The sequence below is a fragment of the Tympanuchus pallidicinctus genome, unplaced genomic scaffold, assembly GCF_026119805.1.
Source record: "Tympanuchus pallidicinctus isolate F22 unplaced genomic scaffold, pur_lepc_1.0 scaffold1, whole genome shotgun sequence".
In the NCBI taxonomy this organism is placed as follows: Eukaryota; Metazoa; Chordata; class Aves; order Galliformes; family Phasianidae; genus Tympanuchus; species Tympanuchus pallidicinctus.
The window spans coordinates 39,609,717-39,636,471 of NW_026294618.1; the positions used below are offsets into that span (position 1 = coordinate 39,609,717).

The following is a 26,755-nucleotide window of genomic DNA, read 5'->3' on the forward strand; positions in this document are numbered from 1 at the left end:
GCATGGACATATTGGAGAGAGTCCAATGTACGGCTACAAAGTTGATGAAAGGTCTGGAGCATCTCTACTGTGAGGAGAGGCTGAGCAAGCTGAGACTGCTCAGACTGGAAAAAAGGGGTGACTTGGGCTCAATGTCTACAAATATTGAAAGCAGGGTGCAAAGAGAACACAGTCAAGCTCTTTTCAGCAGTACCCAGTCCCAGGACAAGAGGTAATGAGCACAAACTGGAACACAAGAAGTTCTGTCTGAACACCAGGAAGCATTTCCATGTTGTGTGGATGGCAGAGCACTGGCACAGATCGCCCAGAGAGAATGAAGTCTCACTCAATAGCTGATTGGACATGATCCTGGGCAAACAGCTCTAGGTGGCTCTGCATGAGAAGGAAGTCTGGACCAGGCAGCCTCCAGGAGGTCCCTTACAATCTTAACAATTCTGTGATTCTATATGCACAATCTTTTTTTTCTTCAAAGTAGTAGAACATAATTAAAATGATATCTCAGTGAGGTAATGCTTATAATCTAAGTACAAGCTGAATAAGTTTGAATTCTGAGTTTACATTTTTTTCTGTCTGAATGAAGTTGCACAGCAGTTTTGCAGGATATTGCCCTTGATTACTTGCTCAGTGTCTTGTATCTCCTAAAGGCTGACAAGTGGATTAACTTCATGATGTACACAGGTAAGCAGTGTAATTGTTCTCTTCCTCAAAAGGTGGATGCTGCTACATTCTCCCTTCAGACTTATGTCTTGGAGATGGAATCTTCCAAGGCACCAACACTGAGTTGGGCCTCCTACATTACCTGTCCTCTTGCAGAACTCTTACTTCCTCCTGTTCTTCAGATCTTAATTTCCCGTTATTCACAGGATGTTTTATCTTCTCTAACACTGAGCTATAAAACATCATACATGATTTTAAATGCCTTACTCCTTCAAAATTAAGGAAAAAAACCCCATTAAATAAATTGTATATACAAAGGCTACTCTGACTATAATGTCTCCTATGTTATTATGTTGGAACACAATCTCAGAGGTATACATTAATGCTATGGCAGTAGAGGTTGAATCTTCCAGCCAATACTCTGTTACATTTTGTTGCCATGCAACAGATGGCAGCAGAGGGGCAGTCTGAAATAATGGCATCAGACATGGAAGTACATATGAAGCAAAATGGTGTAACAGAATTCTTCCATGCAGAAAAAAACTGTACCCACTGACATTCATAGACACTGGCTGAACATTTATAAAGACCAAATCAAGAACCTGAGCACAATAAGGTGGTTGGTGGTGCTTTTCAGTAGTGGTGAAAGCCACAATCTGGGCGGCTAGGCACAGCTGTCACACCATGAAATGAAGAGCATCTTGATCAGCTTATCCATGCTATCAGGTGGATTATAACCAGGGAATTGTATACAGACCTGAATATTGACTTCAATGCATTGGATGGTGGCAACATTAGAATATTGAAAGATTTCCACCAGGTGGGTTCCATACATTCTCACACAGGAGCGGAAAGAATACTGCATGCAAGTTTGTTAGGAACCAATTGAATGAAGATGAGGCTGAAGGTATGTTTCCTGAATTGCAGCATTACCAGTGATGAGACGCAGTATCACCACTACAAATAGTGGAATGGTGACGTGAATTTCTCATCAAAGAAAAATTCCTCAGCAGGTAATGTCATGTGCCCTGTCTTTTGGGATAGGAAAGGAGTGATCCTTCTGAACTTCATGGAACCTGGACAAACCATCAACTGACAACTACATTGTGTTGCTGACTAAATGGAAGGCTTGAACTTCTAGAGTCAGGTCAGAGAAGAAGACAACCTTTCTCTTACAACATGATAACACCAGGCCCCATTCCAGTTTGAAGACTGTGCAGTAAATTGTAAATCTTGGTCCTAACAAGTCCACCGTATAGATCAGATTACAAGAAGATTTACTGCATATAAGCTTATATTAATAAAATATATATATTTTTCTCCCTATAGATTATCATCTTCAAAGGGTAGCATGCATAAGGGAAGGATTTTGTACTACATCATATATTTCACACTGAAAAAATCTAATGCAAAACATTCTTATGGACATATTTTTATTAAACATGAAATGTAACATATCCATCAATATTTTCAGCATATTTTTCTCAGGACAAATTTTGTATTTTTTCCCTATAAATTAAAAAAGTCATCTATTTAAACTGCATCAACACACATGGGCTACAGAGCATTTTTTCAAAATGAAGATTGTAGCCCTAAATTTGCGCAAATTATGGTGTCTTTTATTTTGATGTGTCAAAATTGAATTATGGCAGCTCTAGTAGGAATAAAAGAGATAAATACGACTTCTGAAAGATGAACCAAGAAAAGACAAAATTTTATAAAGGAGTAAGGCCACTGTGGCTAACTCTGTGTTACCAGAGTCAATACAGTAGTCACTTTCAATTTTTGAGTTGTCTTGAGGTTAGAAGTTTTGTTCCGCTAAGGCAAACTCACTTTTTGGGAGTCCAAAATGACCAGATATGTTGGGAGAAAGACAAGTTCTTTTTAAACAGATTTTTCAGATCACCTTACTTCAAAGTCAGATAACTCATAGCATCAGACACCTCTGTTGTGGCTTGTGCTGAAGTATTAGCTGGTATAATATTCAAGTAAATATCATACTGTTGGTCCATGCCAAGATAACTGTCGCTCATGAGATACAACGTGTAAATACACCTAAAAAGGTAAAAAATAGAGTCATTAGTTTGGCAGTTAGGTTTCAGCCTAATCATTAAGAGATCTTAATTTTTAAATTTGTCATACTTTCCAGGGGTCTCTGGAGTGTAAAAAGCAAGAGAGACAGTATTTCTATTTCTGACATATCCAGTTCTCTTCAGAGCGATGAGTTCTTTTTTGTCAACTTCTCCCAGTATTAAAAACCATCCTTCATCTTTAACTTTAGGGAATCGAGGAGCCACTGCTTTACTGTCTTGCTTTCCCTATTCAGAAAAAGAAACAGTTTAGTAAAACTGGAAGTTTTTTTAAAATATCATTCTTTCTTGAATGAGAAACAACACAAAAACAGATTCGTGAATTTTTATGTAATACAATAATTTACAGATACAAATTAAAACACTTTTTTTATTTCCATCTAGATGAAGGCTTCATCTCAAAACAAAGAACAAAGAAAAACAGTTCTAAGGAAAAATAAAAAAAGAGCAACAAAACAGAATAAAAGATACTATTTCACTTTTTTTGTAGGCTATTAAAACTTGCATGAAAATACTGTTCCCCTTTCTGTAATTTCATCTAATGTATTCCCAATACTATTCTCAGCAAAAAGGTTAATTGAAAACCTTGGGTCTTTAAATAACACTAAACAATATTGTTCAAGATAAATATAAAATAAAATAAATATAAATATAAAACAGCACCTGAAGTATTTATTAAATGCTGAGATAGCAAAAAGAAAGACTATTTCAGTGATTCTTTGAGACAGTGACTTTACTGCTGAAAGCTGAATATACAGTGATGCACACTTGACCATCGTTCATTTTGTGCTCTGTAGGTGGAAAGGTTTTTCTGAAGATTTACAAAGAAGAAAAAGCACCACTATAGCAATGAAGCTTCTGCAACAGTTTGATACAGCCGTTTCTTACAAAATAGGGCTCAAATTCTGGGAGAGGTTTATAAAGCAGTGATCACTAAAAGAAATATTCCTGCTTCTCTCACACTTTCAGTGGCTTCTGGTTAGGGAGGCAGTTTCAGTAACTAGAACTAAAATAAAAATAAAATAAATATTATATAAAAATAAAAAGGCTTATGAAAGAACTCTAAACTTTCCTACAAATGAGAAAGTCTCCCCTTGAAACTAAGGTGATTTATATAAAATGTGAAGAGAATATGTGGAGAATATCCTCAGTAAAGGGCTGAGAATCTGTTACAAGTAAAAACATATTTATAGGTGTGTATGTATGTACAGGTATGTACAGGCATACAGTATATTTGAATATTACAGGATCACTTAAAAATTGGTTTGGGAAACAGGAAATGTAAATATACGAGAAGTAGGAGTTTAAGGATGGCAGGTACTTAAATACTGCCTGCAAAGTTATTGTACCCACTGTTATTACTTTATAGAACACAAGCATGAGTTCCTGGTTTGTAAAAACAAAACAAAACAAAACAAAACAAAACATTTTTTTTTCATTGTCTTAAATTGGTCTAGGATTTTATCTAAAGAATCTATTTATTATCCTACTGCAAAAACCATTTGCTTCACTACTAATATAGAAAAGGCTTTGAAACTGTTTACAATTTGCATAACTCTCAAACCATTAAAAAAATTGTTACGCTGTGTAAAGCATTATTGATAATGTAAATGGATTATTGGAAACTTGTGCACTTGTTGAAGGAAATGATAAATTCATGTACCTGATACCCCATCTGGGTTCTCTGCAGATGTATCTGGAGCACATATTCTTGATCAGCATGTAATTTGATCCACCTTTTGTCATCTCGTGTGTCTGGTATCAAAGAGGGAACAGGCACTTCATTCTGTGGCTGAGCTGGGTCATCCCAACAGCCCTTAATGCTCAGGCTAACGTGTAGAATTGGCAAGCGGGACAAGAAATTCCAAGCCTGTAGGAAAAATCAGATCCCTGTGGATTAGAAGATGATCCATACAATTCAGATTACAGTCATTATAATAATAACAATTCAATGTGCAGCCAATATATTTATTCTACACCAAGAATGATTTATTTGTATAGGAATACTATACTTAACAGCATGACTCTTAGAATCATAAAATACTTTTCCTCAACCTCTTGCTCTAATTACTTCTAAGCAAATAAAACAAATGTGAAACTTTTCAAGCACATTAGACATGCCTCACTAAGATTACTGATGTCTGAACACAGGAAAAATTCTTTACCGCTTCTGATTAAAGTATTTATTTCTTATAAGCCACTTAAAAACTAGTATAATTAAGTTCTAAATTAAACTTCCTTAGCATAGCCCATAAAGAACAAGACACTGCAGTTCTAATTAGCAATGGGCAAACCTCAGAGAGTTCAGAGGATCAGTTCAAATAATTAACAAAAAATTTAACTGCATATCCAAAGTTATCCTGAATTTTTTTTTTTTTTTAAAGATTTTCTTCCATCCATCTTCATGAACTCTTCTTTTAATCCTTTCGAAGAATCTTAAGTCTGTCATTTCTTATGAACTGCAACAGGCCCTCAACTTTCATCTTTGTACTGAGAACTGTTGCTAGAGACATACACTTTGTGTAGGTGAATGTGACAATTTCTTCAACCTCACATTCATGAAGCACTCAGAAAATGCAGCCCTGTGTATCTTCCATGTTGTCTTCATCAGACAAGCAAAAGCATCTCTGAGAAGTTGTGATAAAAACGGAAGGAAGCAATGTAGGCTTTCATTTATTAAATTCAGCATAGTCACTTAAACTGTGTTAGGAAGAAGAAATAGTCAACTTTGCTGTGAAATGCAAGCAGCGATTTGTGGCCTCACTGTGGGTAGAGAAGATAGATGAAGTAGGCACCACAAGAAAAATGAACAAAGAAAAAACAACCGTTACATTCTGCCTTGCCCCTCTCCTCCCCTATCCCAAAACAATGCAGGGATGAGCACTTCACTGTTTTCAAAATAACATATAAAATGCTAGGTAAAGGGCAGGAAGGAGAACAGGGAAAGAGGAATATTGATCTTGCTAAAGAGCCAGCAAATGTCAAAACAGAACCTTGTGGGAATGAAGAGGCAGACATAGTACATGGGCAGTACGGTCATAGAACAGAAATGTTTTATTTAGAAAAAGGCTAAATTGTACATATATGTATATGTAATGTATTGTTTTGATTATCTTGTCTTTCAACAAGACCTATTTTCATTTGGATTGTGTTTGATATGTCTCTGATTACTTTTTCTGAGGTGAAAGGTCTTGAACCTTAATAAAAGGAAGATCAACTTCATACGTTGTCTGATTGTCTCAGGATGAGGGGGCATGACTTTAAGCTGAAAAAATAGGAGATGTAAGTCAGATGTCAGGTGGAATTTTTTTATGCAGAAGGTGGTGAGGCACTGGAACAAATTGCCCAGAGAAGCTGTGGATATTCCATCCCTGGAGGTGTACAAAGCTAGGCTGGAGGGGAGGCCTTGGATAACCTGATCTAGTGGTTGGCAACTCTGCCACTGGCAAGGTGGTTGGAACATTCTATGATTCTATGAAAAGATAATTTTGCTTTTTTGGAGACATTGCTATCAAGATTTATATTTACAATATCCATACATAACTGGGGATACAGCAGCCAGGGTAAGCAGACCTAAGATTGCGTTGCCAAACAGAGTGGAAACAGAGTGGCAGAGTATGCCTTCCTTCCATGGCCTTCATGCCAGCTTGTTGTTCCCCCTCCATCCCCAATGGATGTACTGCCATACTATGGTTGTACTGCTAGATGGATGAGCTTGCTAATCATTTGGCAACAGAATTTACTTAGATCAGCCTAAAGCTGATTGTGGAAGCATATTCCCTAATCCTGTGAGCACTCTGAATAAGCATGAATCTTCAGTACCACTGAATGAAGTGCTCCTACCTCCTCCCCTGCTGGCACAAGCATTCATGTAGCTGCTTGGCTGCAGGCCATTTTGACAGTCAGCAAGAGGGTTGATGTGAGCCCTCCTCTCCTTGTCCCTAGATGCTCCTTCCCACCTCCTTACTCGATCCATCCACAGCATTTGTGCAGCTGTGCGGTGAGCTGGGTCAGGAGAGGTGAAAGTGGCACGGGGAGGGCAGAGCTGCCCATTTCAGCTGCAGTGCAGACTTATGTTGGATTAAAATGGCTGCATTACCATAGCCCGGCCAAACTAAATGAGAAAACTGATTTAGGCTAAAACTAATCTCTTTCCTTCTTCCCTCTTCTGTGCTGCATGAACAGCTGTGTCCATTCAATGGAGAAGATGGGGAGGGCCAGCTGTGAGCGCTCATGGAGTTGCAGTGTAAAACAAGACACTGACGAATTTTACTGATGCAATGCATTAAGTGTTATCTTAGAAAGGGCAGGGAAATTATAAGAGAGAAGATAACAGCTATAAGATTAAGGGAAAAGATATCTCCCCTTCCGTCCCAAGCCTGAAAGAAAAAAAATAGAAATAAAAGCCAGTATCTTGAAGGAGAAAGATGTTCTTAGTTTCTTGCCAAGATTTTTCTACAGTTAGCACAGAAGACCATAATAAATTCACCTCCAGCAGATCATACTGGATGAGACTACTTGGGTAGTTACATCTTAACATGCAAATAGTTTTCTGATTAATGTAAAGGTTTTTAAGATTGACTTTACTGCAGGAACTTTACTATAGTGTGAAATTCTCTAAGCACCAAAGCAGAGTACTGCTGTTTCAGTGGAGATACCATGTGCTACACCAGCCCAGTGATCACCCCTTTTGTTGTATTTCAGATATCATTTGCCTGGAAAACTTTTATACTTATATCTTGCAGGATGTGGCCTGTTACAATTACATTAGAAAAAAGTTTAATTTCAGCAGAGGTAGTATTAACTCCTTTTTTTTGGTACTACCTGTTGCTCCACTGAAGATTCTGATTCAGTCCTATTAATACTGTACAATGCCAATATATTTTATGTGTCAAAGGCCATCAAGTTCTCATGTACCCTTGACAGTACAAACAAAATATATAAACTCAGAATAACTTTGTAATTGGATAAGAAGGTATTTGTAATACTTAGCTATCCTGGCCTTATATTTTTGAAAATTAAAGGCAAAGTCAGTATTCCATGACGACAGAGGTACCATTGACAACAGGCTGCCTTTTTATCATCCATGCAATTTGGAGAAAATAAAGCAATGCTTTTTTTCTTGAGGAAAGAAGTCAAGTAGTAGCAGATGAAAATGAAAAATGAGATTATAGAAACACAGACACTTCCCAAGTAGAAGTACCCAATACTAGAGCAGCAACAGCAGTCTTTCAATCTTGAGATCTCTTTTTTTTCTCTTCTGATAATATAAATATCAGGTTAGTATTTTACAAGGTGCCTACATAAAGGACTTAGAAACTGAAAAAGCATTGCTAAACAAATACCATACAGAAAAAAAAAAAAAAACAACCAGGAGTTATTACAGAGTTACTGCCTAAATAGTTTCTGCATTTAGGCTGTCAGCTTTTAAAAACTAGCTGAATTTTTAGTAAAGTTTAGGCTTTTAACCAGTATTTGGAAAATTAAATTCAGGTTCCCACATCACTTAAGCATTTACTGACCATTTTAATTTTTTTACTTTTAACTATTTGTGACATAAGCATATATCGTCCCTTTAAGTGTATCAGTGCATCTAGTATGTGCATTTATATATACTACATGTCCTTAGCCACCAAACTCATAGATTCAAATCCTAATCATGCTAGAAATTCTTCACGAACATTTGCTAACACCATTAACAATTTTGCCAATAAACTGTCTCCCCAGGACTTATCCTAATATTCCAAATCCATAAGCAGCCTCAAGAGCTGTTACTTAAAAATTAATTAACAATCTGCTTAAAAAATATTTTTTTTCTTTCCAAATGTGATATTTTTTCCCATTTTTCTTCTCTCCTAAATTTATAAAGGCCAATTTTTTTTTTTTTTTTAACCATTTTCATGCTAGTAACAGGTTTACAATACAGGTTCAACAAATTGCAAGTGACAATTAAAGATTTATTAGTAAAAGAATGTTTTAGGCATTTTTGTGGTGTACTTATCACTTTGTTTGACTTTGTTGAGGTCTGGTTTCAGAATGCTATGTTTAAAGCCTGTAATTTCATATTTTTTCATTATAGAGACTATGTAATTTCCTTATTGGAAGTATTTTCTCTAGGTTGCCCCCTGTTTAAATGCACATTTAAAGACTTTACGTATGAAGACACTCAACAGGCAGTCTCAATGTAAGTCTAGAATATGCGGAAGGTATTACAATAGATTTTTCATGCAAAAAATGCCATAAATCATACATAAATTTTATGTATAAAAGTTTCACATTTTCACTGACGTGTAACACAGTCATGACCATGCTATAACCAGTATGGCCATTCCCAAGTGGCAGAAATGAAACTTTCTCCTTATATAATACTGAGCCATTGTTTTTTCCTCTCATATGCATCTGTATTTACTAACATAGGCATACAGAGGCACAGGCTCATTCACAGCATGAACATACACACCACATACACACAAGCTATTTTTGAGGAAACTGCTAAGACATTTCAATACCAGCCAAACATATTTATCTGAGGATTAATCTTCATCTATTGAATCAGACGAGAACACTGCCATGCATACAATTATTTAATTAGCAGCCAAATCCTCTGCCAGTCAGCAGCCGCTCCAGGCATACTGATGGGGCAGTAGATGCAAATCTCACAGTAGTACTGCTTTTTCTCATTACTACTGCAATTAGCACTTAAATTGATGCTTTAAACATACTAATTTTTGGAATAATTCAGGATTTGTATGTTACCTGGGATCGCCTTGCTGCAGAGACGACACCAGATTGCTACGCAAATTGAAGCACTTTTGAGCCAAATAACCATCATCATATCAGACAGAACCAATTTGCATTTGCTTTTAAAGATAACAGAATGGCAATTTATGCAAATAAATTAAGTAAGTTTACTTCTGAGTTCTCCCTGAACTAATTATAACAATGTTCTAATTTTTTATCACATCTAAAACTTGGACTGAAATCAATGTGTATTATGTTAGAAATCTGTTGTTAAATGAAGCCTTGTTTTGATGTCAATACATTTTCTTAATTCAGAATTCTGATGGTAATTCAGTTACAAATGCAGCTGTTATAGACATTTAAATACTTTTCTCCTTGTTTGCAAACCAATGAAATGTTTAACTGAAGCTGAACAGTCAAACACAGGACACATTGCTGTCATTTAAAGTATTCATATAAAAATAATTTGAAGTTTTCCACTTTCATACATTTATTTGAAATCAATAGCCTTATAATGTGAGGAATTCTATAGAATATAGCTGTCCTTTGCTGGAAACCCCTTGAAAAAAACAAATGAAAATGAGACTCTAGAGCAGACTCGACATTTTTTCTCCCCACTGTGAAATGTGAAAATTTCATCTGCTTTTTCAGTTTCAAATAGAAAATGACTGCTGAATCTTTTACTACGGGTATTCTCAAAAAATAAGGCGTGTGACAGACCACATCAGAAAACAGCTACAATGACATTTGCAATGCATGATTCCTAAAGCATAGCTGGCTCTAAAAAGCTGAATAACACTAAGCAGATTGTATGACCTAGACAAGTATCTATAGAGCAAGGAGATGTGTTAATACCAGCCATAAACCACACAATGTTACTGGTTAACAGAGAATAAGAGAAGACGGTTTGAGAAGAACCTCTGTAAAGCCACCCGTGATTTGAAATTAGAGCAATGAATGCATAGCATCTTATACAGAAAATTACATTATTTACTGAAGGGAAGAGAGTATTTCTTTTCCCAACTACTCTTGCTTTCCAATCCTACTGATAATGACCACTGATAGGAAGCATTACCTGTGAAATGTGTGCTGTTTGCAATTCATTGTCCACAATTGAAGCAAACACATTTTCTTTTCCTTCACAGGCAGCCATAAGTTCAGGAAGACACTCGATAGGACCTTGGTAACCTCCATGCAAACTCTTCCTTTTTCCTTGGCTCCACTTCCTGATACAGAAAGCAAAACACAACTACAGGTAAGAAAAGCAAACATTTATTTTCCTTACTTTGGATGGTAAAACTTGATGCTGTTTTGAAATCTGATCATTTATATTTGGGCAGCATTAATTACTGCATCATCTAGACATCAATAGAAATTAGCATTATCTATGATATGATGGGTACAATATATTTTTACAATGGATTAAAATAAAGAGGTAATTAATATATAGAGTTGCATTTGCAAGAACTTGGAACTCTTCTAGTGATCTCCTGTTCATTTATTTAGAATCATGGTTCTCAAAATAATCTGTGAAGGTTAATTATTCAATGAACACTGAAAACAGAAATATTACTTGGGAAAGCATCAGTGTGATTACATAATAATAACTGTTACTATCATGAGTTTGGTTTCTGTTACAGTAATGAACATTCTTGGGCACAATGAAATTCAAACAATACCAGCAGCCAAGTTTTAATGAAACTAAAAAATTGCAAATGCTTAGAAGAGTTACTTACTGAAAAAGATAAAGGTGCTGTACTTCTATATTGGGCACAGTAAGCAGGGAAGAGTCGTGTACCCATCTGCCCTGAACTATCATCTGCACCAGGTTGGTTATATTCAGAGCAGCCACCAGCCAGCCATGATGTGCTGTGACATCCAGCATTGCCTAATAAGAAAAAAAGAAAATGTAAGTATATTTGTGTACCTGGTTCATACAAGAAAGAACATTTATTCAGAGTTTAACTAACAAGAATCTCTAGGCCTTCAATGGAGGAATTTACTTCAAACCCTAGTGATGGGAGATCAGTTTGAATTAACCTTGAATAAACAGATTAAATCTTGCATCACCATCAGCCATTACCCTTGTGATGGTGAGCAATTTACACCACATTTTTTTTTAGTTTGGGAGCAGACAGTGGGCCTTTTCCTTAAAAATAACCTCTCTATTACATAATCCCACTCAGAATGAAAAGAATAAATCCCAAAGTTGACTGTAAAGGAAGAAGTTACAATTAACTGTAGTATTGGGTTATACTTTGACACGAGTTTTACGAGAATAGTGTAAGTATTAAAAAACTCCTTGTACTATTTAAGAACATATTTACTTCTATTCCAAAATTAATACTAATGTCACTTACCAGTAGCAGCTGTAATTATTCCCATTTTAAACGTAAGGACTAAAATAAATATCTTCCGAATGGGACTAGACAGAAACTTAAATAGTTTTTTTTTTAGCTTAATGGGCACATCAAAGTTTTGTTCAACCCTGAAGATTACAAAATAGTAAATAGATTTTGCAAATTGAATCAGATTGGTCAGAAATAACATGGATTTCAATTTTTGTATTGCATGCAGTTGTCTTGAGAATGAAGGATGTCTGGCTGTCTCTCTTCTGGTATTTCTGTTCTGAATCTGAAAGGCCTTCCCAAGTAACATAAAAAAAAAAAAGGAAGCAACCAAAAAAGCCCTGACCAGCTACACATCAAACTCCAAAACTGCTAGTGGTCATCCTTCCTTTCATGTCTTGTGAGTTCCTGTATCATTTATACTTCTAGCTGCTGTGCTTTAGAGAATGCAAGTAAAAGGTATGCCCCAAGTATCATAGCATAAAAATCTAACTGCAAAATTCATTAGAGTATGTACGGTGAGTAGTCCTACTAAGATAAAAAGAAAAACGCTGATTTTAAAGGAAAAAAAAAAAAAAAAAAAAGCTAGAATGAAATTTGATATGATTAGTCTGAAAGAGAATTTAAGAGTTCTTCCAAAGGAGAACAAACTGAACATGAGCTTTTGGTTTCAACACATTTTTTTTTAAATGAAGCATGCAGTTCTCTGAATAAATGCTATATTTTCATACTGTCTACAGTACATGAAAACAACTGATATAATTTATTTCCATAAATTAGCATTTCACCTGGTGAAGAAAATTATGCTATATGCTTATTCTCCTGCTAATTTAATTTCCCTTGCCATAACAATAAAACTTGGATCTTCATACTGCAGCTCTCGAACTCAGTAGAAAGTCAGATATTTAAAAGTGGTTTGCCATATAGTAAATTTGCAGTTTGATCAAAATAATGGAAAATGATTTTTTCAAGAAAGCAAGAACACATTCTGGCACACTGAATAATTTCCACACTTCTTTAAGTACTGTCTTGATATTAGGAGAACTATAGTTTGATTTCAGGACTAGAATTATGTTTCCATGGGCTTTTCTTTTCAAGACAAATTATGTTCTTTGATACTTTCTTAGATAGCACATACCTGCATCATTTTAACCTATTTTCCAGACGCTAGTGTAATGACGAGGAGCTGTCTATGTAAGTCTTTATGTTTAATCAAATGTTTTACAGACAAACAAAAGGCAGCATTTACTTAAGGCAAACTAAACAGTGAAATCTTCTTTAAACAAAGGAGTTGTTTACACACGCAGAGCTATTTCAATTAAATTACACTGATTCCGAAGAAATGCTGAGTTTAGAGACACAAGTTAGTTTCAGTCATGGCCCATCGCACAGTTTATCTTAGCAGTTTATAATGCAATTTCAACAGGTTTTATTTCAGATCAGGAAGATAAGATCAGTGACACTTAGAAAAATATTTAACCTGTAGTCTTGAATTACACAAATGATGTCACATTTCTTTTGAATTGTGGATAAAGTGCCTTTCAGCTAATGATCTAGATTTAACATTTAAGTTGTCTTTTTTTTCTTTTTCTTTTTTTGCAGGAACAGTCATAGCACTCTGAAACACACATTCCTAGTTACCCAAATAGTACCTCTCAGCTCAACAGTAATAGTTTTCTTGGCTGCCTGAGGTAATTTCCTGGTATGGCTATTGTTAAACATTAGAAAATAAGATTTTACTAGAAATCACACTTGAAAGGAACAGTTTCACGAGTTATAGATGTATGGAGTGGCTTACATAATTTTTAGTCAGATAAAGAATTGTTCTCAGAATTTTTCAGAGTGAATCTAACATTTTAAACTTATAGGACACAATCTTTAAATCTACTGGATGAGTCAACTTCCAAATTTTGAAAGACAGCAAAGCATCCACATATGTCTGTGCCTCTTTGAGCCTGGTGCCCAGGCAGCATTTCACCTCCCTCCTGTTTCCAACCTACTGATTCACACTTTCTCCTTTCTGCTACTCTGAAATAGCCTGAAACATCATGCTCCTCAGTCATGAAACTGTAGCATATACATTAATAACAATAGGTGAAGAGATATCCTATCTTTTTTATGAACAGCAAGAACATACTGAGCTGTATATTTAGTCAGCATAAAGCAGTGGTGTTTTCGTAAAATTCTTCTGAGGATACATGTATAACACTGTTTTCATTGTTTTCCATTTTTTCTTTTAATCTTTTCCCCTACCCCCACCTTTTTAACAGAGGCTTGAAAAGGGAAAAGGAAGAGAGAAGACGTCAGAGAAAAATAAATCTAAAACAAGCTATACACTGAAATTAACTGGAGGATCCTTTCACATAGAAAATCTCCTAGAAATTGATAGAGGCCTGCAGATAGATATCCCGTAGGGAGTGTGTGTGTGAGACTCTGTGTCCCACATTGTTATAATGAATCCACATGGCAAATCCTCTTTTCCTCCTTATTTTCTGCTTCTTCACCCATAGAATTTATTCACAGCATCTCTATCTGGATGTGAAATCCAAGACAGTGACATTGTGAAAAAGTCAGAACAATGGTAAAGTTGGCTTGTTTCATCTACTGCCTTGGAAACCTACACATGCTTCTTTTTTCTGCTAAGTGTAAAGCACACAGATGCTTGATGATACTCAAGTAATCATTGAAATTCCTATAAAATCAAGGTAACGAAACAAGTTATTGTCCTCCCTTCAAGTTAGTGGGTTTTTTTTTTTTTTTTCTTTTTTTTTTTTCCTTGGAACTGATTAAGAATTTCGTTCCAAACTTCAAATGGCACAAATTGGTTATTTACCTAATTACCCTCTGAATTTCTTTCACAGGATAATTTCACCATAGGGAAAAAAAAGTGAAAGAGAAGAAAGAAGTGAACAAATGAATATAAGTGAAAAAAGAGAAACTATAAGAGTGCTTTTACTTTCAGAAGAAAATCGTGCATTTTACTAAGACAACAATTAAAAACAAAACAACATCAACAGCTTTTTAATTTAAGTTTGAAATGATGGAGTAGACAGAAGTAGTCAAGGGATCTATCACTTGATACAATAAAAACTGTTTACCATCATATTATTTTGGCCTCTTTCTGCACTTAGAAAAATAAAACCAGAGGCTTATACTGAGATGGTTTTGATGGAAGAATCAGGTTTTAGCTCTTAAGACTTTACAGTGTTACTCTCTGACAAACATGAAGCAATAACAGCAATTACTAAATGAGTTCTTTAGCATTTTAACCATCATTATCAAACATTTCTTGACTCGTACTGACAAGAGAAGCAGCTTCCTGTAAACCACGGCAGGGCTAGAATGAAAATGCTGATGCTCAATAAGTAAATGATATAGTTTATCAGGTATGGCAAAGATTTTCATTTAGGTGATAGAACTGAATGTCAAAATGTCTGGATCAGAATATCTTGCTATGTGTTTCCTTATACCAGGAGTCCGTAAGTAGGAAACCCTCAACATCTGCTATCAGTTTTCCATCATCTTATTTTCGAGAGCAGTGGTTAGTTCAACTACCAAACTTTTAAAAATTATCAAATAGTAACTCTCTGGTCTAAAATAAATCTGAATTTTTACAGCCTGTCTCTTTTTATCCAAAGTTATTACTGATGCTTGGAATTTGAATGATGTTGTCTGAGGGAAAGAAAAGAAGGAGGCAGGGTGCAGAAGAGGTGTGTGTATGGCAAGGAAGAGAAGTGATAATAAAATGTTCTTTTTCTTTGTTTTATTTTTTAAGCACTCTGAATGTGTATTAAATACAAAACAAAAAAACTGAACTAAACTAAACTGTTCCCTAAGTAACACTCTTTCTTCCCTTATTTAGGAGATTTGTCTAATAATAGAAATATCCTGATTGCAAATCTTATATTTTTGAAACTTTTTGCAAAGCTGTAACATTGTTTTGGTATTGATTTCACATCCTTCATTTGAAAGCCAGACATTCTGGATCACTCTTGTATGACTGGGTGGGTGGCAGGGGACCAGAGCCTGCGCAACTAGCAGAATTTCTGATCTCATCAAATGACTTAAATAACTTTTTTCTTTAAGATAAGTTACTGAAGTGTTAAAATGATGCAGCTTGCATCTTAAAAGAAATTGTATACTGCTTGGAGTAGTTTACTGAACTCACCTGTCACATAGCTCTGAATATACTAAGAAAATGACTTAAATACTATAAATATCAATGTAAACATTGTATATATAAATTTTAACATTTATATATAAACATGTAAATATTTATATATTATATAATAATATTTAGCAACAAAGCTAAATGAACAATGAGAATTGCTCTGGATACAAAGGCTAAGCTAATTTATGGAATGACATTGTGGCTGAGAATTACACCTGCTAAAAGTGAACTGTTATAATGATGTCATGTTTTGTTAGGTGAGAGCTGCACCTTCACAAATACTTAGGGTGAGATATAGGGCTCAAATTTTTCTACCATTTGAATGTTCATTTTACTTTTCATACCAGTGCATCATAGACTATGGCGTTTTCTTGAGCACCCTCATTCAGGAAATTGAAAGTTTCTGTACTACTCTATACAGCACTCTAGGCAGAACCACATTCACTGTAAACTGCATTCACCTTAAACTTGAAACTTTACATAAAATAAATCCTACACATTCTCAGACAAATACTGATTCTGCAGTGATGCTTTGAGAAAGGAAACTAATATTGATATGAAATAAATTCCGTATGCCTAAAATACTTTAAACTTACTGCATAGCTATGTCAAAAAAAGAGAGGTAAGGTTGTTTGGATTTTACACCTATTTTACACCAAATTTATTAGGTACAGTATTCTGATATCAAATAATAAAAATATCTCCAACCTTGTCTTCAGTGAATGACAGTGTAAGTTCTGTTGTCTAGGACTAGACTTCAGTTACAAATAAAGGCTTAAATCCATAGATCTATTAAAATCATTAGAACTGTGCCTATTTACAACTGCTTAGGACTACAATTTATATGAAAAATATTTCTAGATAATAATATGCAAAAATTATCCCATTTTACTCTTTTTCCTGAAAACCACTAATATAGAATGAGAAATCTTTTTTGCACATGCTTCAAATCTAGGATGCCTTCCAATATGTAACATTATATTACAATCACATGTGATCTGCAATCATACTAATATAAGTAAAATATTCTCCCAGATTTTAAAGCATTATATGTACTTACATTTCATGTTTTTATCTAAATCATGATTACGATGCTTCAATTATATACCCCAGAAACAACAACTGAGCAGTCTAAGAGTTTATTTGAAAAAGTCTTATAGAGGATCTTAAGGTCACAAAGTTACAGATTGGTACAACAGGTACTTCAACTATTGCACTTCAGAGATCTAGTCCAGAATTTCTTACTAGAAACATATTAATTGGTGGAGGAAAGGGAAAAGAGGAGTTTCAAATCAGTATCAAAATCATTCAGCTGTACAGTTTCAGCCTATATAAAAAAATCTATTTTATCAGAGTGATAGTGAATAAGCTATAATCAACCCTAGTTGGGCACTCCTTTTATACTGTCCACTGCATCTTGCCTCTCTTCACTATATTTTTGAACAAGCACATTCAGCTCCCTTTTCCCTATGCTCTGCTACCCACTATGAGAGACTAATTCTTCATTCTCCCGTCACCATAAAGGTCTCACTGACAAATGCAAATTACGACCTTCCTAGCTGCTTTGTAAGATTCCTATCCCTGTATTCATCCTTTAGCCTCCATAGTAACATTATTAGTATGATCAGAATCAAGGAAAGGACAAATCACTTACTGTCTACATTTAGTGGAGTACAACCCTTTGGCTCATACTGATTTTTATTTTTTTTAGATAGTATTACAGAGATAACAGCAGCCATGGAATATGATACTAGCAATATAAATTTGGTAGGGCATAACCCAACACATTCAGAACTTGTTGAGTCCCAATATCCAATTTACTTTCAAATAACTAATTAACAAATTGATATTCCATACTGGGCTAGTGAACTGTAAATACAACAAAATGTTTTTTGAGAAAAGTCTCTTCTTTGGCAAAAAGTCCCAGTTTCTTCATCCTAAACAATGTCTTACAGGTAGCATTTGTTCCACTGCTTGCACTAGTCTGCCAAGCCTCTGAAAAATACACAGCATCTTTCTCATGATGATAAATCTGCCCTCTTTAAAGTTTAAATTCAGTCTCAAAGTAGTAACGTAGTATTTAGTCAATAATTAAAATTTTTTGAGTGCATTCACTAGAATCCTTTTCAACAGCAACAGTTATTCCCAATAACTTTCTCCTGAACTTTTAGCCCTGTAAGGTTAGCATTCAGGAAGCTCAGCTGCTGTCTAACAAACTTAATTAATCAAAAAGTCATTTCCGAGCTGTAACTATGAGTAAAAGTGCTTCAAGTGTGCTAGCAAGCCTACAAGTTAATCAAAATGCTAATGCAGTACAAATTAAAGTTGTGATTAACATTTCACAGTAGCTGCTTAAGTGAATTGATCACACAAATGGGTTAAGCATTACTCATTTCCTCTAGCCCCAACTGGGAAAAGGTTTGTTATGGGTGGGGGAGGGATTATATATAAGCAACACCAAATCATCATTAAACTGTCACCAAGATGCTTCCATAAAGCAGTTCCCAAACTATCTTCAGTGAGCAAAATCCCCAACACCACTGTGACGAAGATAGCTTCTCCTTCCCCTCCTCTTACATGCCTATAAAAAAGCAAGTATTTCCATCCCAGTATTTCCTGTGTCCAGGCACTATCACTACAAAGATATTTATTGCTGTTATTATCTATAAATGAGCATCATTTCCAATATATGTTCCATAAATCTTTTTTGTTATTCTATTATTTTTACCCTCCTGATGTGGAATAATAGCAACCCAACCTTGTAACCAACTAGTATTCAAGTAAAACTGCAGATATGATACAATCGCTGGAATACGACATGTATACAAAGAATGTGTGTAGGAGCTAAAGAGACATTGGCTTCTGCTATTCACTTGTTTCTGAATACTCTTCTGCACGATGGAGTTGATTTAACTTTCTTTCTTTCCTTCTCTGAATTAAGGTGCCCACTTACTTATAGTTTGAAATGCATTTATTAAACAAAACAATTACATGCTTGTTCCATAGCTTGCACAAGTCTGCCAAGCCTACGAAAAATACACAGCATCTTTCTCACGAGCAGATTTATTTGCTTCTGGACAAATCTCACATATGCAACCAAAAAACGTGTCACTCCTGTAATTTTTACCTTTCAGCTAGACATTGATATGCCCACAATAACAGGAGATAACACAAGAGCTTGAAGTGTACTTAGGATCTTCTCCATTTCTTCACAGGCAGGAAAACAAATGACCCAAGGGGCATGGCTCCCCAAGCCATCAGTTTTAGTGGATGTTAGGAACTGAGGACATCTGGGGAGAATGGGAAGTCCAGCGTGGAGTGACATTTGCAAAGCCTGGGAACTACAGCTCAGGCACCTCTGCTGTTTGCAGCTATGCCTACATGGGCAGAAACCAGCTTCTGCCTGAGAACTCTGGACACAGCTCCCATCAGCAAAGAACTGCCTGCAATTTGCTAGCTTAAGTATTTCACCCACAGAATTCTAGTATCAAAGAATCATAGAATGGCATGGGTTGGAAAGGGCTTCAAAAATCACACAGTTCCAAACCCCTGCTGTTGACAGGGATGCCAACCCCTACATCAGGCTGCATCCAATCTGGCCTTGAACACCTCTACTGATGGGATATGACAGCTTCCCTGGGCAGCCTGTGCCAGTGCCTCACCACTCTCTGAGTAAAAAAACTCGTAATCCATAAGCTAGCTCTTAAGACTGAATAGCTGTGCAATGTTCAAAAGCTCTAAACATGAACAAGAAAGATGATACTCAGAGTTGCATCAAAACCTTCAAATTAAAATGACCACAAAGAACTTATTTAATTTACCTATTATAGAACGAGTAAAGGGATGCTACACATATAGTTGTCCAGTTAATAAGGAAATGCAGAGCCTGATTTGAAGAGCTTTTTCTTTCATATCAAAATGAGATTCTCCAGAGGTGTAACAAGCCTGGAAAAGGCCATCCATCCGCAGTAGAGCTATTTGGGCCTCGTTTTGGGGATATGCATGTTTCCCATACAAACTGCACTTCATTGTGCAGTGCAGAACCTGCCTTCCTGTCCATCTTCTCTCAGTGCACAGATACCCCACAGAGATGCATTTAACACATCCATAGGTAAACACTTCTTAAAGGTTAAGTCTGGGCTCCATGGCAGTCCTCCTTCTGGCAACACTAAAATATTTTATCAACGATTATACCACAAGTGGAGGCTTGTGGCCAATCCCAATGCAAAGCCAGCAACTGTCACATTTATTTCATAATATTCCTTGCTGAATCTGAAACTGGTAGTATTACTACCTTATTATCTATTTCAATTAATGCAAATATAGGCAATAGAACAGCAGAATAAGAACTGATCGCTGAATACACAGTCACAAAAGGCTTGACAAAAGAAGTAAAAAAGGGATTAGATTTAGTCTATTCCCCATAATTCTAAATCAGAGACTGGGAAAAAAGATGGGGTACTGTCTTTACAGTAGTAATTTTATTATATAAAAATATTAAACAGATCATTTCATGAGATTTTTTATTCTTTTTCATGATCTTCCACAAGTGGAGAAATGTTTGAATTTAAGCAACAGCTGAAGTGCTGAGCACTATACTACTGATATCTCTATCTTTTCTCAATAAACATAATACAGACAGCGTGCTAAGATTAAAGAAAATACACTGCTTACTGTAATTCTATTAAAGGTAGCCAGGATAAACAGAAATTAAGTGACTTGCCCATGGTCTCACAGGAAATACTGGCAGATTTTTTTGAGTCATGGGAACCTTCTATATTTTATCAATGGCAACACGTCAGTGATTAACAAACTCTTTAGCTTTTCACTGAAGCTTTTCAGGTTCATTAAAAAGTTGGGTGTGGAAGTAGGGCAGCATTCACCTTCCAGAATATAAATACTGCATATTGCTATCCCTTATATTTCTGCAGTAAAAGGGAAAGAATTCTGTATTTCATCCTGTGTAAATACATATCAAAATTTATCTTGGCTATAACAAACTTTTTTTCTAAACAAAACTAATTCTAACTACAGGAAAACTGTAACAGAATGTATTTCTTCAATTTTCTATGGCAAGAATTACATTCTTCTATTGGGTCAATCCCACAGCTCCTCAAATTCTGTTAATGCTGTGTCATCACAGCAATGTGCTCTTTTTGACCTTAGACGTGACTTCATAGCTCATGACTTCTATGCTTAATTATGAGTATAGATCAACAGAATTCTAATATAAAAATATAACAGAAATCTCAGCAAAAGTAATTTAACAGTGGCTGTCTCCATTTCTTATTAGAAGAGAATGGAATCTTATCAATGTCACATAAAAAAAACCAAACCTGTCGGTATTTTCTGTTGCCTTCACAAAAAGAGACTTCAATAACATGAACTTTATCTTTGCATAACAAACGTAGTTGGAAGGGTAACAGAGCTTGACTACACTAAAGCAGCTGATCACTGTTACATTCTTATGGATTTTACTGTAACCAACAAAAATGGTCAAGAATTGCAATATATTATATATATATTATACACATATGTATATATACATATACACACATACATACATGTACACATGTAATTGATATATGTAGATATTATATACATACAATGTTTAAGCAACCCTGTTCAAGAGCCCTGTCCCTGGAGGAGATGGAATATGGATGGGATTCCTACACAGGGCATTTTAAAATCATAAAGGTTTGTTATTTATTTACAATATGGATAATTCTTTTTTTGTTTTGTTTTGTTTTGTAATTACAGTGATCTTGTTTCAGAGCTTTATGTATATATGCTGAGGAGAAGAGTGGTAAATTATGAAAGACAGTACACTACAAATATTTTGAATTCCAATAATTCTGACATTTGTTCTGAGCAACTACTGCAGACTAAATAGCTTCACTGGATTTCACCAGTTTTAGTTGGTGATTTTACAAAATCCATCAGCTACTCTTGGCTCATGCTATTATCATTGTTTTCTGACTATTAACTCTACTCAGCCTGAAGTTAGTGGCAAAGAGGCCCAGACGACATCAGTAGAGTCAGGCAGTGGGTGAAATGTGAAAGGCAGCAGGGGAGAGAAGGCTGATTTAGGTGAAGACAGCACAGGAGAGTGGAGAATTTTGTTACCTGTGTTGGAAAGAGATTTGCTTATGCATACTGATAGAAATTGGCAAATGTGCTCTACGGGGGACCTGGAATGGCTGCCTCTGCATGTACTGAGAAAACAGCCACTTGCAAAAACTCTTGGAAAGACCTTATTTTTCTGGAACAGAAATGCAGAGCTGACACAGGAAGTCTGCATTTTGCTCACATATCCACCAACAAAAACAACAGTTTATGTTCAGGTCACCATTGGAAGGTTAGCTACACAACCTTAACACCTAAAGTATTTTGTATGTAAATAAACAGAAATTCAACACATTTCAAAACCCAATTCTGCTTCACAGCTGAATTTTACTCTTTGAGGTGTATGAGCACGTGTTCACATGCACATAGAATGTCATCCACTGGATGTGTTTATCAGTGGAGCCCTCCATGGTTCAGTTCCTTTTCTCACAACTAACATCTTTTTTTCCACCTCTGTTGACCTAGAGTTCATCAGCAGGTCAGTGCTAAGGAAAAAGGTAACAACCAGTATTGAAAGTGTAACCCTGTCTATTGCTTAGATTCTGGGAACTTTAACCTCCATTTGGAAAGCATGACTAATAAGATGGAACAAATATTCTCCCAAGAGATTTAAACCATGCACCAACTTCAAAATACTAACGTGCTTGCATGTTTTTCTTGTTCTTTGAAAGCAGGAACTTTCTTTCTTTCTTTCTTTCTTTCTTTTTTTTTAAAGACAACTGTATATGTAACATTATTTATCAGTTAACAAAAGGCCTGAGTTGCCAAAATACTGTATGGAATAATATTCTGAATTTTACTTCAATTTAAAGGAACTGCTGAATGCCTTAGGTTGTTTTTCTGAGTGATTACAGTTTTTGAAATAAAATCTTCAAATAAGATTGGAACATCATTCTTGTAGATGACATGTAGGTCACTGAGAATATTAAAATATGGGCAAACAAAAATGGTGGGAGGAAAGAATTACTATCTTCATTTTACAAATATGGAACTGAGCAAGATAAAAAAAACTTTGTTGAAGATCGCCTGATCTTTGAGAATCTGTGAGTGAGTCCAGGTTCAGCTCTGCTAAAGAAAATAAATACTATTACTCTTCTCTTCCAGAAGCAAAGGGCCAACCTGTTCTCTTCATCACCTAGAGCTCAGCTTTCTTCCCATTGTAATTAATGGTGTATTTCAAATACTGTAGTAATCCATTGCAAACCTAAATTGCTGCTTTGAAATTCTTTTGAGGCATGCATCTATACATGTGACTGCTTGCTACCAGTACTCCCCATGGCCAGTTTAGTTCTGTGGGATGAGATTTCTGCACAACTGTAAAAGTCACAAGCCTACAGATTGTTTTTAAAATCTTTGTTTAAAAGAATGCTCTTTGATTCTGCGATTATTGGGAAACAGAAGATATATTTCTTCACAAGCTGTAGAAAAACCCGGTATCTTGTCCCAAATTACATTTCAAAACATGTTTTATTTATGCTTGGCAGTGACTAGAATGCTTTAGGGTCCTATAAAAAGGAAGGTACCCATGGGACATAGTTCCTGGGGGTCAGCACACAATTTGTAGGGAATACATCTGCGCAGGAATGACTTTATGTAGCATTCCACAGTACAGTGACTGAAGCATATGAAAGGAGATGACAACAGATGCCTTCAGTCAGTGCAGGCTTTTTTTTTTTTTTTTTTTTTTTTTTTTTTACTAGAAGCTCATTTACCTCTGTTTTATAAAGAGAACATCTCTGTTGGCTTATAGTTCCTCCTAAACATAGTGGCATCACGCCAGTTTTCTCACAAGACATTGCAAGAAATCCTCAGATTTTTCAATAGTCAAAATAAAAAATTCAAAATTACAATATAATAACAGTAAAAACACAACAGGACTGAAATACTGAAATGCATTACTATACCTGACATATTCTAATTGCTTGGTCCAGCACTGTCTTTGTATCAGTTGCATAATCTGGACAAGGCAACATGGCATGACTGAAGTGGGCTTGCAGCAGGAGGTGTGTTTTTGTGTGTGAGCTGTCAAATGAATGAGGATTGACTTCAATTGGAAGATGTTTTGCTAGCTCACTGTTCATTTGGTCTTCATTGTGTCTCACAGGTAGATCTGTGTACTCATCAGCATTCTGAAAAAAAAGGTAAAAAATACATTTAAGCATTGTAATTAGCTTCAGAGTAATTATTTTTCTTTTCGGAGACATAAAAAGTATATGTATTTAATTTAGTGTAATTAGATTTAGTTGCTAAAATAGCAATATTTTAATATTTACGTAGCCCACTTATCAGAATCAGGTGTTTGTGGAAAACAACAGCTAGTGAATTATTCAAAAATATTCACCCAATTATAGGCTTTAAAAGCTTTTCTACGATGATTTTTCTGCTAGAGAATAAGAAAATAAAATAATGAAGTAAATACATTCACTGGATGGATTCAGTATTAGAGATGACCTTCTCCAGATATCCTACCCTAGTTAGCACACAAAAACAGAGTAAAGTTAGCTATAAAGAAGTTAACAACTGACATTTTCATTTTTCACAGTTCCTACTTTTCTTTTTGTAATCAAAACACTGTTGGCTTGAAACAGCTCTGGGTTGTATTTCAAATTGATTTTAAAATGTATTTTCATTATTTTGAAAATCAATTTCTAAGCAGCAGCTGCTTGGTAATCACAGAAAACAGCAAAATCGTTAAGTAGGTGCTGAAAATTATCTTCTGTGCTACCATTCACATCAAAATGTGAGCTAAGAACTTCCTCACTGTTGCAAAAAGGAGCTGTACAATAACCTTTGTCGTTATCACTGGCAGCATCATTGGGGCAGAGGGGAAAAAGTCTGTCTGTGTAGTCAGAGTGGTAGTTCAGTCTGCTATTGACAGGGAGATGTACTGTCTCTGCAAGTAAGAACTCTCAACAGAAGCATCCTCAGATCTATAATTTGGTCAGCAGAGTCCATGAGTACTATGTACATAATCCAGACACAAGTGGCAATGTTCTCCACAAAATCCTCTTGTATGTATGCATACATATTCTTGTTTGGAATGAGAATGATCTTTCTAAAATATAAAATTTGCAAGTAAAGTAAGACTTTTATAATATGAGGTATTTTTTCCATTTGTAATTTATACAAATATATTTTATCACAAAATAAAAGTGTTTTGGGTAGCCTGAACGGTAAGGTAATGTCTTCTGAACTGTAGGTTTAGAAAAGAGACCATTAAATTAAATTATTCAAGGTTTTATATTCCTTTTAAGCTACAGATTCAACCTCTAATCAGACTTCCTGAACATCCATTTTCATTAAACATCCACAAAGGTAGCCAACGCAGAATGAAGTAAAGAGAAACTGCCATTTTTCAACACCTAATGGAACTACCTAACAGAACTGCAAAGTATTGTATCCACTCATTCAAGTCCTAACAGAGGTTTTTTAGAGTTTCTAAGAAAAAGAAGTTATATAGCTGCTTTGTGCCCCCCTCTCAAAAAACGGACAGTACACATTTTCTATTTATTTTAACTACACAGTGAAACTATAGCTAAACTGTGATATAAATGTAAAAGGAAAGATAGATTTGAAAAGGAAATCAGAATGTCATTAATTTATCTCGACTGCAGATTAAAAGTGAAGACAGTCTAAAGAGAACTGCTGCTTAATCCTAGATGCCTCTGCTAGATCTCTTGTGAAAACTGTGGTCATTTATTCTCTGAACCTAAGGTCACAATCTTTTTAAGCCCCATAGAATGTTGCATGTTTGCTTCACTCTTTTTATTTAACTTGCTTCTCCTTCAAAGATATTTTAAAGAATATTTACCAAGGAGATTTTTTACTTAGTTTTCCTTTGCAGTTTAAAGTAGCAGAAAGAAAAAGGATCAGCCGAGTCACTCCAGACCAACTGGTGCTCCCAAAAATGCGTTTTCACTAATTCTTCCCCAGCACACATTTTATTTACCTCCAAAACACTCCCCTTATTTTAAACAACTTGCCTACTTAATTTCCTGTTTGTGATCACTGACTGTAAGTAAGTGAGGTTCATTTTCTTATCTGCATCATGTAGGTAATTAAAGGAAATTGAGAATGGGTAGTGAAGCTTTTATACAACTGAGAATGAAGCTGAATGGAGGGCACTGAGGTCAGCAGAGTCCATTATATTTTTATGTGAGAGGCCAGTATTTCTGCCCTGTCCCTGTTTGCTTAGTGTAGGCTGGACAGACTACTAACTGCAAATCTGTTTCTCTGATTTGCCCAGCTGTCCTTGAATAAAGACATCTTCCATTGCAAAATGTTAAATGACAGTGATTGACAACTCTGTGATGAACTCTGCTCGTAACCCCCTGCTACTGTTTTCAGGTTGCACAAGAAAAGACAGAATAAAGAAACATCCTTTGTAATCACCTCAAATGGGACCTGCTGTTCACTCAGTATTTTTTCATTTTAGTTTTCCTTTTCATTACAACTCTCAATCTGTTAGGGAAAGGCTGTAGACTCAACTATTCCACACAATATAGAACATACAGTATTTTAGTACGCTGCATCTGAATATTGCTTTTCCACAGATAAGGAAACAGATCGAATCACCTTTCAATCATTAATTGTAATTCTGAAGTCAATATTTAATAAAAACT

The 26,755-nt window shown here is 35.5% G+C and overlaps 1 protein-coding gene across 3 annotated transcripts in view; it reads right to left on the minus strand.

Annotated features, from left to right (window-relative positions):
* Positions 1-2,061: 2,061 nt before the first annotated feature.
* Positions 2,062-26,755, minus strand: part of ASCC3 (activating signal cointegrator 1 complex subunit 3) — a 257,468-nt gene continuing 232,774 nt past the window's right edge. For all 3 annotated transcript variants that reach the window (XM_052685015.1, XM_052685110.1, XM_052685166.1), the window contains exons 37-42: positions 24,038-24,262; positions 11,225-11,376; positions 10,564-10,714; positions 4,411-4,617; positions 2,800-2,975; positions 2,062-2,712 (exon numbers count right to left, since the gene is read on the minus strand). In XM_052685015.1, coding sequence (XP_052540975.1) covers positions 2,565-2,712; positions 2,800-2,975; positions 4,411-4,617; positions 10,564-10,714; positions 11,225-11,376; positions 24,038-24,262 — 1,059 coding nt within the window. In that variant the 3' untranslated portion in view covers positions 2,062-2,564. The remainder of the gene's footprint in view (positions 2,713-2,799; positions 2,976-4,410; positions 4,618-10,563; positions 10,715-11,224; positions 11,377-24,037; positions 24,263-26,755) is intronic.